Genomic DNA, 26,738 nt, shown 5'->3' on the forward strand with positions numbered 1-26,738 from the left:
AACCATTCTGTGAAAGATGGGACTACATGCTCAACATTCAGTGGATACCACAGAATGGAACTGTCTAATTGTACATAAGGTGTGGAGCTGGATGAACACAGCAGGCCAAGCAGCATCAGAGGGGCAGGAAAGCTGATGCTTCGAGTCTAGACCCTTTTTCTTGCTCCTCTGATGCTGCTTGGCCTGCTGTGTTCATCCAGCACTACACCTTGTTATCTCAGCTTCTCCAGCATCGGCAGTTCCTACTATCTCTGTCTAATTGTCTAAGGTTCTTCTAAACAATGGCATGGATTTTCTTTCATTTGGGTCCCATTTTAGAATCATGTAATCCCTAGAGTGCGGAAGCAGGCCATTCAGTCCATTGATTCCACACCGACCTAGCCCCCTACTCTATCCTGTAACTCTGCATTTCCAATAGTCAATCCACCTAGCCTGCACATCTTTGGACTGTGGGAGGAAACCCACGGGAACAATGTGCAAACTCCATTTAGACAGAAGGTGGATTCATGCTTTTTTTTCTGTTCAATGGCACTAGGGCAACTCAGCAAGTCCTTTTATGGAACCTTTAAAGGAAAAGTACATCAGCCCTTAGATAAGAGAATGAGGTCCACACTGCTAAAACTTTTTAGGGAGTCTAGAATTCCCAGGATGCTCTGGCCAGTGGGCGATAACAGACGTGCTGGCAGGGCATAATGGGAGTTGTAGTTTTTACGGTCTAACCACACCCAGTGTTGGAGGAACAAATTGCCCCGTCGAAGCTATGCTTAGGATTGCCGGGATATGTAGTCCTACTGACTTGACACTGGGACTTACTGCCTACAAACCCCGGTATGCATTGCGACAAGGGACCTTCCGGTTGCCTCCAAAAGGGGAAGATGGCGGACAGGCGTCGGCGACGCGCCTCTCAGGACACCGACGAAGAAGATGAGGATGTGCCCCGGTCGGAGGTGGAAGCAGGTCCTTCGGTCACCTGCATCCTGGATTTATCCGGGGTCCAGGCTCGTGAGGCCGAGTCTGAGTGTGTGAGTGTACTCTTAGTCTCTGTGCGGCAGGAAGAGAATAGGGCCTGGAACTGTGGAGCAAGCCTGGCCGCTGAGGAAGAGGGCTGCAGCCTGTCGTCACTCACTGGGCTTTGGGTCCACCCCGTGGTCAGTGACCGGGTTTAGGGCCAGCCGATGGTCAGTGATAACGGGAATTGCAGATGCTGGAGAATCCAAGATAATAAAGTGTGAAGCTGGATGAACACAGCAGGCCAAGCAGCATCTCAGGAGCACAAAAGCTGACGTTTCGGGCCTAGATCCTTCATCAGATCATGAAGTGCTTCACACTTTGTTAGCCTGTGGTCTGTGACCACTCACCGGACTTTGGGTCCAGCCCGTGGCTCGTGACCGGGCTTTGGGCCCAAGCCGCGGCCACGTTTGGCAAGTATGCTTAATTTAGTACAGTGGTGACTATGGTGGGCTTGTTTTTATAAGTTATTTTGTTGAAGTGTTTCTTTTTATAATGTTGGAAAGCTTCAGGATGTAAAAGTAATGGAGGTTAATATCGTCTCCTGATGAAGGGTCTAGGCCCGAAACGTCAGCTTCTGTGCTCCTAAGATGCTGCTTGGCCTGCTGTGATCATCCAGCTTCACACTTTGTTATCTTGGATTCTCCAGCATCTGCAGTTCCCAGTATCTCGGAGGTTAATATCGTCTCCTTATGAAATTTTTGTTTTGGTCAGACAAGTGTGGGAGCCCAGAGTTTTAATTTGGTGTATGATACTGTGTTTGGCCTTTTTTTTTATATTTGTTGTGTTATAAATTGTGCATTGCTGTTTTAAGATTGGATTGGCATTGCTGAAGCTTGTGTCTAGAGAACAATCAATCCAGATTTGGTGTATACCCATTTTTTCGTTTTACTTTGCTACATTGAAATGTATGTACCATAATATGCTACAGAATAGATTATTCTCGTGTTCGAAGTTTTGTTAGAACTATACATAGCCTTTTGCTCTGTAGAATGCTGATTTCTTAATGTTGGTTGTTCTGTTGGGTTTGTTTTTGAGTAAAGCTGATTCCACCTAGCTCATAACTTATCAGTTTAGAGGGGCAATGGTAGGGGAATGTCTGAGATAGTAAGAACTGCCAATGTTGGAGTCAGAGATAAAACAAGGTGGAGTTGGAAGAGCAGGAAAGTTGATGTTTTGGGTTGGGACCCTTCATTACAGAAGAAGGGTCCCGACCTGAAACACACACTTCCCTGATCCTCTGGCTGGCCTGCTGTGCTCTGCCAGCTCCACCCTGTTATCTGTAGTTGCTTTGACTCATGATTGCATGAGCTGATGTTTATATGGATGAATTTTGGAGAGCAACCAAATAAAAGATTTGGTGCCAGTAGAATTGTTACCGACACCTTAAAGTTACTTGTACGTGTGAGTTTGTAAAAGGATGTATTTTAGAAATATGCTAGCATGCTTTCAAGTTTATAAGATTTTTTAACTGAAGATTTCTGCTGATGCTGTGTGCAGATGTAAGACTTTAAAAATCAGTCTTGGGTCAGTTATTACACAGCTTTACAGAACTTGTGTATGGATCTATAGCTTACCTCTAGCTTTTGAAAGGCATTAATTTGCATAAATTGTACCCACTTAGTTGCTGGTTACTTGTGTGCTCTAATGAGGACTATGATTGCGATAGTGCAGGTTGGGGACACACATTTTCTGACTAGCTTTGTTTCAATTAAATACTTGAAGTTTGGCAAAATATTGAATAATATAAGGTGATAGAAATTTGAAAGTTGTCAACTGGAAGTAATCTTTTTACTTCAGTTGCTGATGGAGTTATGTATTTTCAGCATTTTGTCTATTTTAGCCCTTTACGTTTTAATTCCAGAGTAAAAATATTTCAGTTAATAAATTCAGAAGCATCAATCAATCAATCAATTTCAAAGGACATGAATGGCAAAAGAAATCCTATAAAAGTGTGATTACATGGGTAAGAGTTGTAAAGCATTTTGGTGCTGAACATATTGATGGATAATATGTAAGAAGTTAAAATCACTGTCACTAGTGAAGTTATTAAATAATTTGCCTAGTCCAAGAAAGTGAAATAAGGTGCAGTGACACTATCTCAAGTTACTAAATTAATGATTTGTTGCTGTTTGGTTGCCCAAATTTACATGGTCATAGTATCTCTCCTTTGCCCCTGCCACACCAGCTCCCATACTGATTATTTGAGTAGAAGTTTGGAGAGATGAGCACCTGTAGAAACAAACAACATCGATCCATGCTTCTAAAACTGGTAAATAGCACACTGACAGTGGGATTTCTTGCTTAAAAGCAGTTTGTTACGTGTTGCAGTGATTTGCTTTTCATGTAGTTTATTGCATCTGAAAAAATGTGTGAAGATGATAACTTGATTTGGACTTAGGACAAACCCAATTTAGAAGGTCATTCAAAAGTGCAAATTGTGACCAGATCTTTAGATACAGCATCAGAATTTTAAATGAAAAGACCCAACAAATAACCAGGCCCAATTAACTTAGCTGATCTACTTGGTAAGAAGACTGCAAAATCTACTATGAATGCATTATCTCTAATAATGTGTGATAAAAGCCTTCCTCCATTTTATAACATATTGACAGCGTCACGTTTGTTCACTTGGCAAACCTACTGCTTCTGCCCATCTTTGGTTGTCTGAAGGTTCCTGTGGACTTTGGCAAAGTTTGACTAAGAAGACTTCCATTGCTTTCCCACAAGTCTGAGTATAGTGTGCTGAGAAAATGCTGAGCTGGAAAACTGGAAAGCCGTTGGTCTGAGAACCAAACCATATCGCTGCTTCCAGTACCTCAAGGAGTGCTCAATATAAAGTGCACAAGATCAGAATTAATAGCTGTAACCACACAACGGTGGGAAATCGATTCATTAATTGAATTGTTGTCAATTGTGCTTGAAGGTGTTGAAACAAACTAGTATTTACTAGTTGATTTCTCTTTGGATGTAATTATGTTTTCAATCTCTAGCGATTTGGCAGACAGTTCCATTTTAGTTTTATGGATCAGAGGTTTTTGTAGGTGCCTCTCATAATACCAGCAGTTTGCTTTGGAATCATCGATGGACATCTTTGAACTCTGTGATTAAGCGATGTTTCACAATGGAACCTCGCTTCACAATATTTAATTTTTGCGGGCAGGAAAGAAATATTCACCGTTTCACTGGAAGTGCTTAGCCTGACTTTTCTAAAAACCATTTTGATGGAGCCCAGACACAATCAACAATGCAGCAAGTTGACAAAATCTCCCAGTGCTCCTAAGATGCTGCTTGGCCTGCTGTGTTCATCCAGCCCCACATTTTTTATCTTAAAATTTTGCTATTTGTGAGCTGTGAATTGATGTATATGGCTTTGAACCTCCTGCTCCAGCCAGTTTGTAAATATCAGTGAGCTTTTCCGTATTATGGCATGTAGGGTTAGAGGATGTAAACAGTGTGCTTTGAGATTTTGACTTTTTTTTCTTGAATCTGCTAAACCTCTTAGCATATGGGACTTAAACATTTGTTAAATATTTCTGTACATGCCAGGGATCCAAGATGAGTTGTTTTTTTTTTGAGAACCTGCAGATACAGATAATTTGGTTTTTTTAACTAATACAAAATGTTTTTTGTGTGTTAAAGTCTGTTACCAATGATAAAACAGAAGGTTCTTTAAAGAAAAATTTTCTGATGGTGAATATGGTAGGATAGAAAGTGTCTTCTCATGCAGCATCTATTTGGTGAGATAATGAATGTGCCCTGTTTTGGAGAGGTTTACTTGTACTTGGACAGCTTTTAGTTAATAACTTCTGAGCCTTTGCCTTCCATTGTCATTCGTGTGATAGTATTTTATTGTTATGAAAATATATTTGATATAGAAAGTTTCTGGCTGCTGGATTTCTACAGTGTATGTTTAAATCTGATTTAAAAACTTAAAATCATTCATTCCGTATAGTATTATTTATACTGGCTGAGTTTTAAATAAATTGCTATCTCCCAGGAATTGGAAATTGTAGTCCATTCCAGTTAACGTCAGTTTTTACCATTTCTCAAAACAGAGCTTGCATAATTTGTTTATATGTAATGCTTTAAAATGTGATGTGAATCAGTGTTCGAGATGTTTCATGTTGTGTAACGTTCTGTGAAGTATCAGATTTTCAGTTTTGACCCCAGAATTGAACTTGATGTACATCCCTGAAAGACAATAAGCACAGTAGTCGGTTCTGTTGTTTTCTGTTGCAGGGTACAAATTACTTGGAATCATTTCCTGAACATGTGAATTACAAAATTTGGAAGAATTTTTGAGTAGACCAGTACTGCTGCGCAAATTTTGTTTACATTTTTGCTGTGTCCATTTCCTTGCTATGATCGGATGATTTTTTTTTCGCAAGTTTTGCCAGAGTTGCTAATTTTATAAATTTCTATGTTGCTCAGTATCTCAGCAGTTGTTAGTGGTGGGGACATTAAAGTTCCTTGAAGGTCTTGTTACTGGGAGGTATATATATGTGTTGGTTAGCTGTAGTGGAGAATTAGTGCTAAATATGAAATGACTAATATTTGAGTCACAGATCTCAGACCGGTACATTACATTTAAATATAATAAAATAAACATAGGATGAATACTAATAAAAATTTGTTTCTTTTGTAGGAGAGTGAAGATGGCATTGAAGGTGATGGTAAGTACTATGCTGCATGCAAATTTTATTGATTTCAGTTAAGGTGCTGCATTCTTGTCCCCTTGTCTCCTAATTCCTAAGCAAATGAGATTTAGTTTGCGGATAAAATGATAAAGTTATATTAAGGAAAAGCAGGACATCCTGTGGCACAGAAGTAGTGTCTCCTCTAGGCAAGAACATCTGGCTTCAGATCACATGCTACAAGGGAGCATCATTTATTTTTGATCAACCTTCTCGGAGATATTATCAATGCTCTATCCAAACACACTGTCTTGAAACATACTGACTGATGAGGTGGTGCCTCACACGGGGATGATGAAGGTTGGCAGGTAGTTTTTCTCTGGGAGGCCCTTACAATACAATGTGATTCAGTCCTTACCTAACATGAACAGCACTTTCCAGCAGAAAACATTGCTTGGTCATGACCAATGCTTGCTGCTTTGCTAAATCCTATAGCCTGTCTCTCTCACCCCTCACCCCCTCCCAGCCCCATTAATTGAATTGCTGCATGTAACAAACGAGAACGTAAATCAGGCCCTTTAGCCCCACAACAGATGGTGGATTGACCATTGACCAACCAGACAAATTGATCCGTTTATGTTTTCTGGTTAATTATGCTGTTGGGTTAAATTAAAAAAAACAGTAATTGGCTCTGTTTGTTTCTAGATACTGATAGAATGTGCTCCAGTACTTTGATTGCAGATTTGCTAATTTTTGTTCTTTGATTTCAGCTGTTGTGCTTTCAGACTATGAAAGTACTGAAGAGAATGGTTCTCAGAAATCTGTAAGTCCTGCAATTGGTAGCTGCAAAACCTGGAGCTGCACAATGGGAGGGAAGGCATTGTTCTATTCCTGTGCTGGTAGTGGGCAGATGGTGTTTTGTGAATATTATGCTGCCAGTGACAAGGGAGGGTACTGTTGCTATAGTGAAGGTACAGTATTGTACCTTGTCAATTTGTACTGATAATAGAAAAGCTGCTGTTCTCATTTGATGACAGCTACTACTGGTTGCCAATTTGCAGGCTTCCTTTTGTTTTCCATTATTTTTGTGTGTTGGCCTGAGCAACAGAAAGCGAGCATTCCTGTGGTGCATTCATTCTCTGTGGCCTTCCACCAATTGGTTACATTTTGTACATATGCTCTTCTCTCCTTTCTCTCCTGATTGTACTCGGCAGCTCCTCTTCTGGGCCCTGCTTCGCACGTGAGCTCCTTCCTATCATTCCTTTCGCAAGAAACTGCCTCCTGACCCAGTTTCCATGAGTCTGCTTCCTTTCTCCTTTTGCCAGGCAGCTCATTTTGTCTGACTTCTTTTGAACGGTTTCTGCTATGGTTTTGACTTCTTTTTACACCTTTTTGCTGAGCTCGACTGTCTCATCTTTTCAAGTTCATGTTGGCTTGTGTTCATGCAGCAACTCGGCTGCGCTTGCCTCTGATTTTTTTTACAAGATGCAACTTGATTTGCTCTTGATTCTTTTTTCGTTTGATAATTCGATGTGTGGTTGTCAGCTTGGATTTAAGAGTCCCTCCGTCTGTTATACGAATGTAACTCCATAAAAAGTTTTTTAGTTTATCTGTATGAATTTTGTGGAGGCCAATTTTCAGTGTAAGGATCATTTGTAGTATGTACTTGGTCAAGCAGCTTGGTCACAAAGGAGAGACCTGGCACAGTGGTATGAGTGCCTGCTGGAAATGTCAACTTTCCTGTTCCTCTGCTGCCTGGCCTGCTGTGTTCCACCAGCTCCACACTGTATTGTCAGTGATATGGGTACTGGACTAGACCCTTCAGGCTAAATGCTGTGAGCATGTGGTTTTGAAACCCACCATGGCAGATGGTGAAATTTTGAATTCGGTATCATCTGGAGTTTAAAAAAAGTTCGTCTCATGTTCATCAATTATCATTTTTTTAAAAAACCCCTGGTTCTTTAATGTCCTTTTTAGTGAAGGAAATCTGCCATCCTTAGCCAGTCTGGGCCACGTGTGTTTGCAGACCTACAGAAATGTGGTAGTCCCCTAATTGCCTAGAGGGCCAATTAGAAATGGGCCTGGCAAGCAACACCGTATCTTATGTAAGAATGGAAAGGAAAGCATATACTTTTAAGTTGAATATATGTTTTAAGTTGAATGTGTTCTTAAACCAGTGCCATGATGTCAGAATGCTGGAGGAACACAGCAGGCCAGGCAGCATCAGAGGAACAGGAAAGTTGCCATTTCCAGTAGGGACCCATACCACTATGTCAAGCCTCTCCTTTGTGACCAAACTGCTTGACCAAGTATATACTAAAAATGATCCTTACACTGAAAACTGGACTCTACAAAATTCATACAGATAAACTTAACATGCAAAAACTTTTGATGGAGTTATATTCATATAACAGCGGGAGGAACACTTAAATCCAAATTGACAACCATATTTCAAATGAGTACCCCCTAGGAGGATAGGAATTATCCTTGAATAAATAAGGTAATAGGCAGATGGAATCTGAGACAGTGCATTATGACCTGAACTAATGTGTGATGGAAAGTTTTACAATAGATTTATTCTTGAAATCATCTCCTATGTTACTGGATGTCCACATTCTGAGCCTTAACTGTACAGATGTGAGTGGACATGTGTTCAGATACTGGGGAGGAGGAAGACAAAAACGCTGACTATTGAGCAGAGCAACACTTTAAAAAAAACATGTATTTCAAATGAGGATTTGATCAGTTGAACACATAGTGTGAATATTTAGCTTGTCTGTAGCCTTTAAATCAGATATGTAGTTGTTTAAAAAATAATTTAAATTTAAAACAAGTTATAGGATTCTGACATTCCTGTTGCTCCAATATGACCATTCCTATTTTGCTGTCTCCTCAATGAGGTAATTGTAGATTGATATTTCTGTAAAGCAAAAGCTGACCCACCCCCCTTCCGCTTCCCTATAGAACTAAAACCGAAACACCCCAAAGAGTACCTCATCCTATAATCTGTAAAAGGAGTAAGAATAATAGTGTAACCTGCTTTTCAGCAACTTCTGGTGGTTAAACAAAATCAATCCCTGACACTCTATAATTTACAAGTAACAATTTATTTATCTAACTCTTAAGAGTGAACAAATTAACTATTGACAAACCGAGTAAATCCCTTCTAACTCCTATCTATTCTCGAATGTACCAAGACTTTAATGGTATGCTGTCCCAATAAAAACAAGTGCCATTTATATATTAAAATAGAATTTAGTCTCTGAAATACGTGTCGTTTGGAATGTTCCGTACTTCTCTGTTGATTCTTCTGTCAGGAATGCCTTCTCTGTAGGTTCCTCTGCTAGCAATATTAACTAATTGTGTCGTGGATACTGTTGTCTTTTAATTGATGCTTTCTGTAAGACATAGAGGAGGCTGTGACACCCAGTGATTCTCTCTTGAGAGCTGAGGGCCGCTAGCTCTGGAGCTTTGTCCAACCGCCCCTTCATTTGTATCGTTGATGGCATATTGTTATTTCTTACAATAAGGTCGGTTTTGTGTTGTCAAAACCATCAGATTTAAATTTAATTGGGTTTTGGTATCTTAAGTGCCTGGTTCAAGTTGATTGGCTAAATTCAAAAGCCTGTTGTCTTGGTTTAAAAACTGCTTGGCCTGCTAATTGTGTATGGCCTTTCGATATAAATGTTTCAATTCGGGGCTCTCTGTGTGCTTACAGACTTTCAAGCTGCTGCTCATAGATATCCGTTTTAAATCTCTAAGCACAGAAAAAAACCCATCTTTTAAAGGGACCACATAATGATTTCCTCCTTAGCATTCTTACACTGAATTCTAACTTACTGCATCCCAGTTCACAAGTACTCTACCCATCTTCGCAACAATATTGTCATAATACAGTTTATTTTACAGTGGCAACTTTCCTGCTGCTGCAGTGATTGATTAGAAAACTGTTGGATCCTCGTGTAACGCTCCTCACAGTTCTGTTGTCAGAACACTTGATTCACACATGAACAGTGATACTGGGGAGGATGAAGGATTGCCTGTGAGCTGCTGGCACCTGTAAGGGCCAGTAAAAGATACTGTTGAGATGAGGAGGAGCAATGAGGGAAGAATAAGGTGTTACAATTTGTTCGGGATTGAAGCAGTAGAAGTGTTAGGCCTGTAATAGTATTGAATAGGAATGATTTTCATCTGATTATATCACATTATATTTTACTAGTAATGCAGCTTCCAAAACTCCTTTGAAGGTAGTTATCCCTCAGTTCTTACACTCAGTAACCTATTACGTTCATATCCTTTAGGCATGAATAATTTAATCATTTATGGTTGGTATACAGCTATTGAACAAATTTGCAATGCACAAAAGTCCATGTTAATTTGATTCATGCATTCGGCAAAGTGTTATAACTATTCCGTTTTATTTAATGGATTTTGTTGCTTTTAGTACATTGGTACAACTGTGTGAGACAGTGAGGCTATCTACAAATCAAAAAACTGACCTAGCTTTCCTACAGTGCTGCTGGGACTGTCCATTTTGCCCCAGAATCCTTTAGCGAAAATTTCAGAGCATTGGCCTGTTTGTCTACTGTGACAGATATGTTAGTACATCAGTTTTTAAGGCAGTACTATTTCTTCTGGTAGCAGTGCAGTCATCCCTCCAGCAGCAGAAAGTTAATTGTCAGAAGAAAAAAATGAGCCAGCTCGTGTGATTAAGCCAGTGTTGTTTAATCAATAAAGACCTACCTCAGATACATGGGAAGGTAAAGCAGTTAGAATCGTTGGCTATGATTGGCATTATGGCATGATTAAATCCAGACGTGCAATTGTATTTATTGTTCCTATGTTATGGAATAAAGATTTCTGCATTAATCTTGGGCAGCTATTATTTTTCAAAGTGACCCTACAGCATAAATATATCTATTGGAAAGGGAGTAAGGAGATCTACTGATTTTTTTTTTGTTTTGGTCCCTGGGAATGATAGGTTGGTATTCGAGTGCGAGTGTGATTCCTGTCAACTGAAGATAGAGGATTATTGGGCTTGATGTTGAGGTTTGGAGAGAGGCACTGGGCTGTTACTTCAGTTTTGTTTTTGCTCATTTGCTGAGATCATATAAAAAAAAGTTTGATTTCATGTTATTAAGTATGTCCTTTTCACCAACACTTGACAAATCTTTGTCTGCAGGGGGATGAAGAAGAAGCTGAATATAGTGAAGAGGATGTTCCAAGAGAGGAAATAAAATCAAACAATGAAGGAGATAAAGATGAGTCCTCTAAGGAAGGAAAAGCTGAAGACAAAAGAGAGATTACTGGAGAAAGGCAGAGTGGAGATGGGCAGGTACCAGAACCTGCCACTTTTGTTCTGACATAAACAAGGAGCACATTTAAATATTAATAAATGTGATAGAATTAGAGAAATTTATGTACAACGGAAGAGTATATCAAAGTAGACTAGATAGATGTAGAATGACACCATAGTGGGGAATTACAAGCACACATTGATAAGATAATTGGATGGTTATATTTTTGTGGCTGATCACTTCTTGTAAATATCCAGTGAATTATTTTGTTCTGTTGACTTTTTATGTAGGGAAATACAACCACCATTTGACCAATTTTTATCTTTTTTTGCTGGCTTCTCATGAAGGACTAGTATTTGCAAAAAATTCGGCTGAACTCTTTTCTGAGTTGCTGTATGGAATTTTTTAACGTATGCTGAAAAGACAGAAGGACCTCAGTTTTAATGCCTTCTGTTTGACACTCGGCATTGCGCTAAATTGCTAATCTAGGTTGTATGTTCAGTTCTTGGAATGAAGCATGGAGCTACAAACTTCTGCCTCTGAGGCAAGAACATTACCAACTGAGCCAAGTTAATCACAGCACTAAGTTCTGGACGCAAATGTTTGCAGTCCTGACTCATGGAATGCCACTGCTTAGAAATGTGCAGAAGGCAGGTCCAACTGAGGCATTCAAGAGGGTATTCAGTGATTATTTGGATAGAAATGGTGTGCAGGAATATGGGAAAAAGACAGGCACTTGACAGCAGGTAATAGAACTGATGTGGGACTGATTGACCTAATGACCACCTCCTACATCATAACTCTGATTCTACAAAACAGAGGGCTGTACATGCAGTATCGAAGAAAAAGCATAATTAATATGATAGAGAAATTGGACTATATGGGATCCTTTAGTAAGGTACAAGTTGATTGCTTTGTGCAGACTTTTCAAAGTATTGATGTATGAGATAAGATTGGGCAACAAATTCTGGAGCCCCAGGAGTTTCTCGATAAATTCTCATTCTGACCCCTGTTCACAGATAAACCTGATGACTGTTATCCTTTTACACAGTTAGAATTTCAGTCAAGAAGGAAAAATGGTCTGTAAATTTTATAAAGAAATTTGGAAACAAATTTGAAAAAATAAAATCTGGTACCTCTGAATCGTCGTTTCAAGATAATACACGAGTTGTATAGCTGGAAACTTTTTATTAAATCGATGGTCTTGAGCAGCTACTGGAAGATCTATTTTTAGTACCACTTTGAAAGTATTGTGTCCTTTCTGGATGAAATGATGTAATTGCAGCTTTTGCCTGCAGGAGACATCTCATTCTAGAGTGAAACCTCCTGGTTTGATAGAGCGTACATTTAATGTTAGCAATTTGGTTATTGTTTTGGTCAAGCACTGAATACGTTAATAAAAGGCTGTCAGTGTACATATTTTTAAAAATGCATCAGTTTATTACCTTACAAGAAGAGAGGGTCAAAGCCAAAAGACGATTTGGAAAGATTTTCCAATAAACAGCAAAAGCAAGATTTAACACTTACTTTCCACCTATATCATTTGGAGTTGCTCACCAAACAAAGTCTCCTTCTCTTTAAAATCTCTAACTCAACTGACAAGGTTGCAGGCTTTTCCTTTTGGTGGATCCCTGCATGTTCACCAGATTTAATTCTTTCTGTAAATGTCTTTCCCTGAGCTACATAGCCCCAAGCTAATGAACTAACTTACAAACTGAGCTCGAAGAAAAAATATGCAAGACATTTTTCCAGCCATTTCGATTACTCTTAAACAGCATGTCTGCTGCTACGGATAGTTTCTTCTGAATAGGTCCTGCTTCTGACTTCTCTTTCTGTTTTGGAAAAGCTCGATTTGGCTAAAACTAAGCAATTTTTTTTACTATCTTGCTTTTCTAATCTTTTAGTTTACATGATGTGATTTATTGAAATGCTTCTTTGACCTACTGCTTTAAAAATACATTTTTGAATCTTAAGAACAAGTCACTTGCATAGAATTGAAAACCATAAACCTGTTTATCCTTTCTTCAGAACACAAGTTCCTAAGTAATAATATATTGTAAATCTTTATCAGAATGGTGACTTTGAGAACAAGAATTGCCTTCCAGCCTCTCCAAAGGCTGAACTTGGCTATTTGGCTGAGGAAGACTCCGTGTACAATTCTAGTCTGTCTACTGATTAACTAACATTACATGGAGGGCTGCAGCTGAACTCAGTGCAGATAAAATTGGCTGGGGTTCCTTCTTCTGATTGCTAGGCATTGACTGTTAATGAAAGTGCACATGTGAAAATATCATTAGCATAGGACAAGATTAGGTTGAGTTATGATGCTTTCATTATTATTGTCAAACTATATACATAAGTGCCCACTAGCATAAGCTATCTGGACTTATCATCTCCAGAAAATCAATGGTTTTGGGGGAAAATAATATTGATACTTCTAAAAATATGTTCGGGCCATAACAATCCACTTGACCAATTAACAGAAATTGACTGCAGCTACAGACTTAAAGACAGTCAAAAGCTGCTTAGTTCCTATTTTGCAGATTGTTGCTTTCATGCTAGATCGTTGAAGCTTTCCTTTTTCTCCTTTCAGGAAAGTACAGAACCTATTGAAAATAAAATAGGTAAAAAGAACAGACGGCAACTAGATGATGATGAGGATCGAAAAAACCCAGCCTACATCCCACGGAAAGGACTCTTCTTTGAACATGATCTCCGAGGGCACACTGAACCTGAGGAAGTGAGGTCTGTAACCAGTTGTAATACTGATTGTTAAGCTTAAACTTAAGCTTTAAATAAACTGGAAAAATTAGACACTTGAAATTACAGTTGTAATGTTGAGACAACTGTGGGGAGGGGGCCATTCAAGAGAAAGATGCATAAACTCCTGTCACTAAATCTATAGGATATTCCTCTTCTGATGTTTACAATCCAGCGATATCTCTTCCAGTGACTATCCATACCTAATCAAAGGATTAATGTAGAATAAACCATTTCCTGTAAAATCGTTGATGACTGAGCAGGCTATCCTAGGGCGCTGCTTAAATGTATGTTTAAACTAAGAAAATGTCCCAAATGGCTAATAAGTTAAAAATCAACACTAATCCAAAGAAGCAGATATTAGCAGTTTAGTCCAAAAGCTTGATCAATAAGTAAGTTATAAGGAGAGTTGCAGGGGAAAGAAAGGTGGTTCTGTTTGAGGATTAATGAAGAAATCCAGGTGGTGTGTCCAAGACAGCTGAAGGTGGACTGATGTGAAGGGGACATGTGAAGCCAGAATTGGTGGACTGGCATGTTGTGGAATTATAGGGCATATGAAAGAAGGCAATTGATGATTTTAAATTGAGAGCTTAGTGGGCTAGGAGCCAGTGTACGTCAGCATCAACAGCAATGTTGGTCCTGTGGGATTGGATTTAGGAAGCAGAACTTCAAATGATTCGGTTTAGAGCTTGGGAGCTGGTCACAAGGGCCTTGGAACATTTGAGATTGGATTTGACCAAGGCACGACTAAGAGCTTAAGGAGCAGATGGTTTGTGGCAGGTGATGTCACAGAGTGGCACGTAAACTGTCTTTATGTTGAAGAGGACATGGGGTCAGAAACACAGCTTCAGTTCAACAGGACAATGAGGTTGTAAACTGTCTCGTTCAAACTGAGAGGGTGACAAGAGAAGAGGCTGAAATCTGTGTAATGGATCTATAGCTTGTTGTGGGGACTAAAGACAATGAGGTCAGTTTTTCCAATGTTTATCTGGAGGAAAGTGGCACACTGTCCACACTTGATATTGAATGAAGTGTGGTAAAATGGAAGGGTCGAGTTTGATATTATCAACGACGTGTGGGAAAGAAATTCACCGGTGTTTGGATGACAGCACAAAGGGCAGCATGGAAATGAGGAAGAGGAATTGCCAAAAATAGATACCGGTAATGGAGCAGGAAGAGATCAAAATGTTCTGGCTATTAAACAGTGGCAAAAAAACAGTGACAATCCTATTGTGATAGAAATTGCAACAGAAGTGTCAGAGCAACATGGTATAGTTAATCATGTCAAAGGCTGCAGAGTAGTCAGAAAGAGGGGAACCGCATCAATACCTCAAAGGCTGGCATTCTTAACTTTGGTTCCACTTCATTGCTTAAAAATATTGGCCATGAAGCAGTCACAGTTATACTTATGCTTAGATGGCACCATAAGAAATTTATTACAAAACCTGTAATTATATTAGCAAATAAACAAGATTTCAATAGCATTTCCCAGCCAGTGGATTTCTAAAAGCACTTTATAATGGGTGAAGTCTTTCAAGCAGTGCACTGGCATTGTAGGGAACACAGCTACCAGTCACCCAGTTGTGAAGCTGGGGGCCATCTATGAAGGGAGCTTGAGCAGATTAGGACTATTTTACCTCAGAAAGAGAGAGATTGAGGGGGGACCTGGTTGAGGTCTACAAAATCATGAGAGGTATACACGGGGTGGATAGCAAGAAGCTTTTTCTCGGAGTGGGGGACTCAGTTACTAGGAGTCACGATGTCAAGGTGAGAGGGGAAAAGTTTAAGGGAGATGTGCATGGAAGTTCTTTACGCAGAGGGGGGTAAATGCCCGGAGTGTGTTGCCAGCAGAGGTGGTAGAGGCGGGCATGATAGCATCATTTAAGATGTATCTAGACAGATACGTGAACGACAGGGAGCAGAGGGATACAATTCCTTGCAAAATAGGTGACAGGTTTAGGTAGAGGATCTGGATCGGTGCAGGCTTGGAGGGAAATAGACCTTTTCCTGTGCTATAATTTTCTTTGTTCTTTTGTTCTGGCTAATGTAAAACAAAGTATGTATTTTGTCCAGGGCAGTTGATTTTATTAGCATGTTTTTATTGCAAAAACTTTGAAAAATCAAACTGAACACAGTGCCAATATTCACAGTTGTCATGTGCACTCATCACTTACTATGACAGCAGCTCAATATTTAACAATAAAAGGCCTGAAACAAACCAGAAATCGAGGTAGTTTGGTGTTAATATTTCTTGCTCGATGAAAATTTGTACTCCTTCCTTCATCTTCCATTGACACTGAATCGTTGAAAAAGTTTGCTTTTAAGTTTCGTAGTGGTGATCCAATGAGTTTTTTTCCACATATTGAACTTTGTTAGCTGCAGCATTTTGAGATCTTCGAAGTCCTGCCAAGAGTGCAGAATTTAAAATCGAATATTATAGAGTATTCAACTTATAGCACTGGATCATTGTACACAAGGTGCTAATCTGATTTTTTGTTCTGAAATTCTCACTGCGTTTGCTGTTCCTATTTACAGACCGAAAGTCCGCCAACGGAAGCTCTGGAAAGATGAAGGACGATGGGTGCATGATAAATTCCAAGAGGATGAGCAAGCACCTAAATCCCGAGATGAACTTATTTCCCTGTACGGTTATGATATTCGATCAGACAGAAATCCTGATGAAATAAGGCCACGAAGGATAAGGAAACCAAGGTTTGAAAAATTTCAACCCACTAAGCTTTCAGTGCATTGATGGAATGATACCTATTTAAGTTGTGCAGCTCTAATCTCATGCATATGTTTGCTTTTCTGAAAGCACGTCAATTTTAACTTGAGTACATGTACAAATTTACATCCTCCTGTCTATCACTGTCCCTCATATCTTCCCTTGACAGCTACCTCTTCTTTAGCCCTCAACCTGTGTCCCTTTTTTCTCACCCTGTAGCTACAGCAAAGGCACTTGAAGGGTTTGCACCTTTGCAAGACTTGGTGAGTGGACTGGAAATTTCGTAGAGGCTTAGTGGTATAGAAGGATGAGTTTGAACTTCTGTGGTGCTGGATCGGAGCACCTAATATGGTGTGCTGACAGGCTGTCCTGTTGCTTGAGCAGCATTTCGGAAGGAAGTGTTGTTGGTTTCTGGTTAGATGAAATATCTAGGCTTTAGCTATATCAAAAAGATGTGCTGTTGGTCCTGGACTCCAGCAAAATCCGAGAGGCAAATTCTCGAACCTGGCAACACAGAGTTGGGTTCTGTAATGTGTGAAAGCGGTTGATGGGAAATTGTTGATTTCTGAGAAACACTGTCTGTTTCAGAGCCAGAAACCAGTAGATACTAGCAGGAGGGAATGGTGAAAGTACAAATAGGTGAAAGGCAAAGGTTATTTTCCCAATTTAAATTACTTTACAAATAAAAATGATTTGGGGAAAATATATTGCCAAGAGTACAGAATCCTTAGCTCGATGCCCAGAGTCCCATCATTGTTAGGAATGGCATTTTTATAGATAAGTAACTAACTACATCAAACGATCCAAGACTTGTATTTCATACATGTAAAATCTTTTCATGTTTTATTGTCAGTTTGTAAGTGACTAATATGAATTGGAAGAATAGTTGGCTTCACAGTTGACTGTAAACTAACTTTAATGTTAACTTTCTTGGGTGTGTAATTCTGTTTCTTTTTAAAAGGTTTAGAAGCCCTCAAAATAGAGAGCCTGATTGGATGGATGAACCACCACCACCAAGAACTTACATGCGAAAACTTGGCAGTAGTGTTCCGTCCATAAGAACTTTTAACCGAAGAGTGGGAGGCCCAGAACGCAGATCTCCAGCAAAGAGCTACTCAAAAAATGCTGCTTATAATGAAGACCGTGTTAATATGAAACCAGCTGAAATAAATAATTCAAGAAGTTACCACTCTTCAGGAGAGTTATCCATCAGTGAAAATAAAGCGGATGTGAAGAATGCTGAGCAGAGTAATATGAGGGAGAGTGTGACTGTGACAGACAGTGTGCAGGCTGTGAAAAACAATGGTGTAGTAAAAGAAGATACCATTGTACAGAATCAGCCTGTCCCTACAGAGGATGTGCCGCAGGTACAGGAAAAGATGATTGAAAAGAAGTCTTATTCTCGTATTCGAAGGACCAGGAATAAGGTCACTGAAGTAGGAAAACCACTGGTGGTGGAGGACAGCTCTGTACCAGCTTTGGTGTCTCCAACACAGCAGGTCTCTGTTCAGTCTGTACCTCCCCCAGTACCAAAGGCAGGCTCCTGGGAAACTCCACCATTAGACCCTGCAATGACAGGGCTAGAGCATGAAATGACCCAAATGAATTTATCAGGGAAAAACTGGCCAGTGAGTACTCAACCACAGTATGTACAACCACGAGAACTCAGAGGTAAGTTCTGGTTGACATTTCTGTTTTCGATTTGATCAGTTGCAAATTGCTTACACCATTCCAATCATGGGTGTTGTTAATAGAATGATAGGGGGAGAAAAGGGCACTGTTGAGCACGAGTGATTATACTTGACAGAAGTTGGAAAATGATAAATGCCCCTGTAGAAATACGATGGCCATGGTTTGGCTTTTTCCAAGTCCTATCTCTTTACTCCTGTAGCACGTTTACATCTTCTGTGTGCTACACCATTTGCCAACTCCCTGCCACTCTCTAAACTCTGTATTGGTCACTATCCTCAAAAACGACCTTTTTTCATCTTTCGTACATGGCATGTTACTGGTGTCACTGTACTCGGTGGTTCCTCTTGAAACCTTCACCTGTAATCAGACATTTGACAGCCTCCTCTTTCTGCTGCAACCACCGTTCCCTCATCGCATCCATATGTTCACTTGTAGACTGTGTGCTTCCGTTGTAGCAGATGCTGTTAATATAAGCCTTGTCCTGCACATCTGACTGTAATATAGCCCCACTGTTCAGATAAATTCTTCTCATTGCAGGTTAGTCCAGAACTATGCTTGTCAACAGCAACCTTGTCACCATCACTCTTTCTACTTCTCAGTAATCATTGCCATGTGTTGGTCTTATAGATAATTGGGGTTCAGGGATTCACGGATCATCCAAACATGGTTTAATAAGTCAAAAATAAAAGGCAAATGCTGGAATCCAAGGTAAACAGGAGGCTCTAAGAACACAGCAAGCAGGTAGCATCTGAAGGAAAGGAGCAGTCAGTGTTTCAGGTATAATCCCTCCGTCCCCTCAGCCCAGCCACCCTGGCCAACTCATCGTCTCTGCGTGCTCCTGCCCCACCAAACTCATCTCTTCTTACTTTAACTCCGTTCTCTCCCCCTTGCTGCAGGCGCTCCCCACTTTTTTGGTAACTTCTAGTTCCCTGGCTGCCTGGCTTGCTGTGTTCTTCCAGCCTCTTGTTCGTCTACCTTAGTTTAATAAGATATTTTGGGTCAGTTAGCTCAGTTTGCTTGATGGCTGGTTTGTGACTGATGCCGATGGAATGGGTTTAATTCCTGCACTGGATGAGATTACCATGAAGAAGTCTCCTTCTCAGCCTCTCCCCTCACCTAAAGTGTGGTGACCCTCAGCTTAAACCATGACTATGCGTCTGTCTCTAATGAGAAAATAGCCCTATGGTCCAGTTGGACTCTGGCAACTAAACCTTTTACTTTTAATATGTTCCTGAGAAGTGCATTTTTTAAATATTGGGAGTTTAAAATAATCTCATTAAAATAATCTTTTATTTAATCAAGTTCAATTTGATTTTCTATTCCTCCCAGTTTTTATTCCTAAATAGTTTGTTAGACTTTTTATTTGCTATGTGACATTTTTAATACTATTCCAAGGTGTTTCTGTTGTTATATTTACAATTAGACACTATATATTTGATATTTTGCACATTGCGTTCTTCATTGTCTTAGGTAACTGCGCAATTAAATGTACTTTAAAAAACTTGCTTATTTCACAATGTTGTATGGACAGCTCTTTTCCAAAACAATTTGTATTAGAAAATGAAATGAACACTGATGGCTTGCATCCTTAGTGTCACCTTTCATGATCTTAGTGCATCCCAAGGGTCTTCACAGCCATGAAGTGCTTTGAAGTGCTGTTACTGTCTCAATATAGGCGCCACAGAAGCTAAACTACATGCAGCAAAATCCCACAATAGCAATCTGCTGATCATGGTAAAATGGTAAGAGTTGGCGATCCACTACTCATCCGCAGAAGTACAGCCCACTGTTCAATGTTAAGAGAATATACTGTGTTGATGCAGGTAGAGATTGTTCTCATTCTGTGCTGCGTACAAAACAGCTCAACATTTTGAGATTATACAACTGTTTTCCTTTTACAAAAGAATCAATGTAAAGCCTCCCGTGTTAGACTAGCTTGCTGAGCATGGCACAAAATTTTAAAGTTCGTTTAGAGAAGGGTAATTAACGATCAGATTTTAAATACGTCCTTTAGTTCCTACGAGTAATTGGATATTGTGTAGTAATTGTGATCTAAAGCAATAGCTGTGCTACATTTAGTTTTTTTTATTTTGTTGGTCAAATATTTCCTTTTAAATTGGAGGAATGCAGTACATGAAGTGATTCTAAAAGTGCTGTCAATATTAGAATGCTTAATTTGGACAAAACTGTGCCAGTGCAGCAAGAGTTCAAAGCTGAATTTTTTTCATTGAAAATGAGTACAGGGTGATAGACTACAGTAACATGCTGTTGTGGGGAAAAGTAATTAGTGCTGCATAGATATAAATCTCAATCTGGAACAAGGTGGACTCTAAAACAATCAATTCTAAGTCTTTGTAAAGAATACTGATGGTGACATTTTAAAAATGCCCATTTGGCAAAGGTTATACAGTTGAAAATCTTACTAATAGATAAGCAGTCAATCAGCAGTATATGTCGCAGATGGAAATTGACTACTGTGCTTCTTCCAGGAATTCCCAACTCATTACACATTGGCGCTGCTCCAACCCAGTATAATCGGGTGGAAGAAATGGTAAGCCAAGAAGAGTTTGACTTTACTGTAAGTTTTAGACTAAATTCTGTTTTGCCATGACATTTGAATGACTTGTGCACAAAATCATTGATTGTCAGTATACGCCCCATGTTATTTTGTATTTTCCAAGAAGCAACTTCTAGGTCTAGGTGTTTAAGGCTCTAAACTAGTAGATCCTGATATTCCAGGTACACATGAGCAACACTGGTTGCAAGTGAAATAGGTGTTGTGAAGGATCATTAGAAGCAGTCTATGTCTAAAAGTTTATGAAAATAAAGACTTATGATTTTAACCAAGGCCCATAATTGAGAGGCTGTTTCATTGTTACTACTATTTGTGACTGATAGAAACTTCTGCACTTTAGGGGCGCCCAGTGCGTTTTGCAGCCTGGCCTCACCAGCTTAAGGAAGCAAGGTGTTAGTCAGAGTGTTGCTGAGGTCATGGTATTGAGGAGGGGAACAAAACAGATTATTACAGTTGGAAAAAGTAAAGTGTGGTACCATGATTAGCAGCTTAATGGAGTATAGATATGCAGCTTATACCCTTTTTTGTTTTGTTGAGTTTATCATTTTGTTTGAGGAGTATTTAACTTAAAATGATGGTGTTACAGGGTAGCCAAGGAAGACGAGCAAAACGTTACTCATCTCAACGGCAGCGACCACTCCCAGAAGCACCTCCACCACCACCACCCCCCCCTCCTCAACAACCAGCACCAGCCCCAGCACCAACCCTAGGACCAGGACCAGCTGCAGGCCCTGCACCTATGCACATTGGCCTCATGGAAGGACACTACTATGACCCACGTATGAGGATTTATTTCTCATTTTAGTAAATTGAAGTCATTTTTTTGAAAAAAGCTTGGTTTCTATTTCACAACAGTTGATAAATGATAATTAGTTTTGTGTTTTGACACATGCTCATTTGTTGTTTAGTATTTTCTGTATAGGAACATCAAATAGAAGTAAGGATCATAGGCAACCAATTTATATTTTACACTAATTATTTTTCTTGGGAAATATTCTTTGTACTTTGAACTAATTGAAGATCATTACTTAGGCAGTAAAAAAGTCAACTTGAAGAGCAGGTTCCAAAGGATTGATCCATTGTGCGAATGTAATGCCCTGCAGAAACTTACTGTAAATGAAAGACTGCTTAAGGGTAATCAATGTTTTATTCCCTGTGCTATGACCTATCACCATAATCTAAACTGTGGTTCCTATTTGCAGTACAATTTCAAGGACCAATATATACCCACAATGAAAGTCCAGCTCCACTACCACCTCAAGGCATGATTGTCCAGCCAGATATGCATCTTCCTCATCCAGGTATATTAACCTTTGAAACAAGAATGGAAATTTGACTGGCATTCAAATGTGAATCTAACCACTTGGTAGGGTGGAGGAGAAAGATGTCAATTGAGAACCCATAAAGATATACTAGGTGGTTGGATTCATATTTGACTACTTTGAGGGAACCTCATCACTGAAACATAAATTGAAATTGCTGGGGGAGCTCAGCAGGTCTGGCTGCATGTGTATAGAGAAAGCAGAGTTAAAGTTTCAAGAAAGGTGACCCTTCTTCAGAGCTGATAGTTAGGAGAAGGTGGTACATATGCAGTAGACAAAGTGGGTGTAGGAGGGAAGTGAGCAGATAGGTGATGGATCCCAGACAGGTTGAACAACAGTCAAACAGATAAAGGTATGGTAGCGAGGGTAAGAGAAAAGGGGGACCATAATAGGTGGAAATGGGTTGTCTTTGCTGAAAGCACCCTGTGTCATGACAGGTCCAGTGGTGTGGGAGTTTGTAAAGAACATAGAAGAAGGTGTTCAGGTTCTAAAATTATTGAACCTTATAAAAGGGTCCTGAAGGGTCCCCAAACAGAAAATGAGATGCTATTCCTTCAACTTGTGCTTCCCTCACCAGAGCACTGCAGCACATACAAGAGAGAAATGTTGACCATGGAACGGAATCCTATGTTTAAGTGGCTTGTTTTTGTGATTGAATCAATGGCATTCTGAAAAAGATCACCCATTCTCGGCTTCATCTCTGCAGAGTTGAGGAGACCATTTTGTGAGCAGTGAATGTATTAGAGTAGCATTGAATGAAGTGCAGGTAAATTGCTGTTTTAATGGAAGGTGTGCCTGGAGGTTTGGATAATGAGGAAGGGGGAGGTAAATGTGTAAGAAGCGTTACACCGTCTTTGATTGCATTGAAAGATATTGCAGGGATGTGGGGAGGTGTTGGGAGTAGATGATAAGAGGACCTCAAGGGTGCCCCAGCAAAATGCCGACCAACCTTTCCTCTGAATTCTTCCTTTAATGAATTTTTACCATTTGTCTAAATCTCTCTATATCCATTAATTTATGTTGTTGATTTTTTTTAAGCTGCTTTGAGTTCTTGTGGCAATCCATACCGTATAGGTTGCTCATTTAATAATGTTTATGAATTGCCCCTTGGAGTCTTTGTGGATTATCTTCAGCTTGTTCATCATCTAACTGCTGATCGCTGTCAGTTCCAGGTTTCAATCACCACCAGTCGCCTGGCCACCTCACCAACCCGGGTCTCTATGCTCCACAAGTCCAAATGCCAGCTGGACAACCACCTCCACCTCAGGTGCTGCCCCCTCCCTTCTTCACACCAGGAATGATGAACTATGGAAACCCTAGTTATCCATACACAACTGGGGGCCTCCCACCTCATATTTATCCAACCACTCAGGTGAGAATGCCTGCAGGGAATGGTTGGGGTGCAAGAGTTTATAGATCAGAATGTATGATCCTTTGATTTATTGTGTGGTCCATTTTACTGTCAGGGCGAAAGCCTATGTACGCCTGTGGAGCAAATTCAACCAAAGCATTTTGCTGTTTTGACTTGTAAGTAAGGGCTGTAATTTCTGTGCAGTCTTCAGTATTTTTGACAGAATGGAGAGCAAACCACACTCTGGAGCATAAGCAGATGTCATACTTATGTATTAGTGACTGGTGTATCTCCAAAGTAAAATTATTGGGTTTAAACCAACTTGTGGCTTCTTATGAGACAGGTTAAAATAATTCTTCTGTAAAAATGTTTGTGTTCTCAAAGCAGTGGTAAAATCAGGTTGTTTAACCTTTCTCGTCTTTTGCATACGTTTCCTGTTTGTGCAAAACTAGCATAATTGGCACAAATTGGTCATAGCTACTGAAGTTGCCTTTGTATTTATTTGCAGTCTACGTTAAATCTGTCATTTTTAAAGCTGCTATTATGCCATATTTCACCCACCACAACAACTGACTGTCCAGTGAAACAAAAGCAACTTTGTGAAAATTGGAACAATAATGTACTTTTGTCACGTATCCTGTTTGTCATGGAATTAAGGATTTTTGGAAATAATAATCATTTATTGTGTATGGTCAGGCCCAGTCTCAGGTCTTTGGTGGAGTCACGTACTACAACACTGTACAGCAGCAGGCCCTGCCAAAACCATCACCTCCACGGAGACAATCACAGCCTGTTACTGTTAAACCACCGCCACCCGAGGTACTTGATACATCCGTCATCTGGTTTCCATGCAGCTTAGGTACAACACCATCTGAAGCTGCAAAATATCATGTAATATGATGTTAACTTGCATAGATTTATGTATCACAGTCTCTACTATTGTCTGTTAATACTTTTTCTCTCTGAATTTTAGTTCTTTTCATTTGCTACCCCTTGCTGAAGATTCATTCTTTCACCTTCTCTTTTTTTAATGACTTCCCTAGCTGTGTTGTTCTCTGTATATTTTGCTCTATTTTTTTTTTACTCTGACTTCTTTTTATATATCTCTCAGTCATAATGTGAAAATAATTTTATGGACTTTGTACTGTAAGTTGAAAATAGGAATGTCACTTTAAACAAAACTACATTAAAAGAAGCTTCTTTATAATTCTTCATATCAATACATCATTTGTACAGTACTAAGATATCTTGTTTAAGAGGTTCTTCAGTTTTCTTTAATACACATTAATAATGCAAATTATCCTTGGCTTGTCTGAATTTGAAAGTTCAATGGCCAGACTACCTGTGTGTCTACGTGTGGACTTCAAGCATCAGCTTTCTCTGATTACCGCACAGTAATCACTTGCCCTCCTTCATCCTTTACCATTCCTGCCATATGGCCATTAGTTTGGCTTTTACTTTCTGCAGTTCCTCACTACTTGGGTGGAAAATTGGATGTGAATCTGCTGTTATGTAAACTGTCCTAACAGTTGGAATATAGTCTGAAACCACTAAGTTATTTCGTTCTTAAATTTTGAACATTATCAGTGAATTTTGACAGGCAGATATTGGATAGCAATGCAGCAGAACTTTCAAATGCTGACCTAAGATGTGCTTGTAAGGCATCCAATAATAGCCACTCAGCAGTGATCAGGATTGAAGCGCAGGTTGATTTTTCTTCTGATCCTCTAGATCTTAAAGCTATTTGTATTGCCCCAGAATGCTAATATTTTGAGTAATCAGTGTGTTTAAAATAAGAACACAATTTTGGCATTTATTTGCTTTAAAAGTTATCGGTTGTACTGGCTTGTTGAGTTTTGAAATTCTTCTATTTAATTTTCCAGGACACCCGAAGTGAAAAGCTGAAAGAAAGAAATGAAGCTTAACAACAAGAGAAATCTTTGTGAAATTAAACAAAGCGGATTGCACGTAGAAGTGGAGAGAACTGGACTGATGGCCAGAGTCCTCTGTTTGTAGTGTTGGATGTCCTGCTGGCCCAGAAGTTTTGTGAATATTCACAACCTTCATTTGACTCCGGCTGCAGAACTTGTCAGTCCTTGAGGCAGGGCAGTATGCAATTTGATGCCTTCAGCACTTGACCTGCATCTGTTCTTGAATTGTGGTTCTTTAGCCACTTTCTGCTAGCTGTGTGAATGGTAACTGCGGCAAACCAGCAATTGGTTCCACCAACATCTGATTTTTGAATGAATCCCATGTGATCAAGTGCAACTTAGTTCCTAAAAAGTACAGCAATAACCTTCTGACCACTGAACCTTGACATTGATCAATGTTGACTGATCTGTGGGTCAGTCTGTTCTGGCCTTGTCTTTCTATAACTAATATACTCATTTTTCAATATATGATCCAGTTATTTCTTGAGTCCAGTGCTTGATAATAACTAATATAGGGAGACTGAACTGATTTTGTTTTTATTGGGAAAGTGGAAAGATGTAGCCATATGCATTATATGTACTGTTTGGGTTTATGCCTGGCTTTAAAGGTGCTCTTGTATTAGTTTGGAAAAACAATTGTCTGCCTCCCTGTCTGCCTCCCTGTCTGCCTCCCTGTCTGCCTCCCTGTCTGCCTCCCTGTCTGCCTCCCTGTCTGCCTCCCTGTCTGCCTCCCTGTCTGCCTCCCTGTCTGCCTCCCTGTCTGCCTCCCTGTCTGCCTCCCTGTCTGCCTCCCTGTCTGCCTCCCTGTCTGCCTCCCTGTCTGCCTCCCTGTCTGCCTCCCTGTCTGCCTCCCTGTCTGCCTCCCTGTCTGCCTCCCTGTCTGCCTCCCTGTCTGCCTCCCTGTCTGCCTCCCTGTCTGCCTCCCTGTCTGCCTCCCTGTCTGCCTCCCTGTCTGCCTCCCTGTCTGCCTCCCTGTCTGCCTCCCTGTCTGCCTCCCTGTCTGCCTCCCTGTCTGCCTCCCTGTCTGCCTCCCTGTCTGCCTCCCTGTCTGCCTCCCTGTCTGCCTCCCTGTCTGCCTCCCTGTCTGCCTCCCTGTCTGCCTCCCTGTCTGCCTCCCTGTCTGCCTCCCTGTCTGCCTCCCTGTCTGCCTCCCTGTCTGCCTCCCTGTCTGCCTCCCTGTCTGCCTCCCTGTCTGCCTCCCTGTCTGCCTCCCTGTCTGCCTCCCTGTCTGCCTCCCTGTCTGCCTCCCTGTCTGCCTCCCTGTCTGCCTCCCTGTCTGCCTCCCTGTCTGCCTCCCTGTCTGCCTCCCTGTCTGCCTCCCTGTCTGCCTCCCTCATATTTACTTAATCTTGCTCTTTCTTCAAAAAAAAAGCCTCACTGACAGGCTTCTCTTCATCCAAATCAGATGCCAAGGCCACAGGCTGTGTGGCACACTGTCCT

The 26,738-nt window shown here is 40.3% G+C and overlaps 1 protein-coding gene across 4 annotated transcripts; it reads left to right on the forward strand.

Moving 5' to 3' along the window:
- Window positions 1-852: 852 nt before the first annotated feature.
- casc3 (casc3 exon junction complex subunit) lies at window positions 853-26,039 on the forward strand. 4 transcript variants are annotated; one of them, XM_048560913.2, is made up of 13 exons: window positions 853-1,022; window positions 5,657-5,684; window positions 6,416-6,468; window positions 10,828-10,980; window positions 13,536-13,687; window positions 16,238-16,414; window positions 17,389-18,098; window positions 20,609-20,670; window positions 21,281-21,473; window positions 21,897-21,995; window positions 23,183-23,388; window positions 24,064-24,258; window positions 25,251-26,039. In XM_048560913.2, the coding sequence occupies exons 1-13, from the start codon at window positions 876-878 to the stop codon at window positions 25,290-25,292; spliced, it is 2,217 nt and encodes a 738-aa protein (XP_048416870.1). In that variant the 5' UTR covers window positions 853-875; the 3' UTR covers window positions 25,293-26,039. The 4 variants fall into 4 exon arrangements, with proteins under 4 accessions (XP_048416870.1, XP_048416872.1, XP_048416873.1 ...); XM_048560915.2 differs by having other exon boundaries at window positions 24,064-24,226; XM_048560916.2 differs by having other exon boundaries at window positions 24,064-24,186.
- Window positions 26,040-26,738: the final 699 nt, after the last annotated feature.

This window comes from Stegostoma tigrinum, chromosome 31, assembly GCF_030684315.1.
Source record: "Stegostoma tigrinum isolate sSteTig4 chromosome 31, sSteTig4.hap1, whole genome shotgun sequence".
In the NCBI taxonomy this organism is placed as follows: Eukaryota; Metazoa; Chordata; class Chondrichthyes; order Orectolobiformes; family Stegostomatidae; genus Stegostoma; species Stegostoma tigrinum.

What these genes read in the sequence shown, in the direction of transcription:
- casc3 (XM_048560913.2), top strand. Translation starts at nt 876, where the DNA reads ATGGCGGACAGGCGTCGGCGACGCGCCTCTCAGGACACCGACGAAGAA. An exon ending in AGGACACTACTATGACCCAC is followed by an intron (nt 21,474 to 21,896) that starts GTATGAGGATTT and finishes TCCTATTTGCAG; the next exon opens with TACAATTTCAAGGACCAATA. An exon ending in ATATTTATCCAACCACTCAG is followed by an intron (nt 23,389 to 24,063) that starts GTGAGAATGCCT and finishes GTGTATGGTCAG; the next exon opens with GCCCAGTCTCAGGTCTTTGG.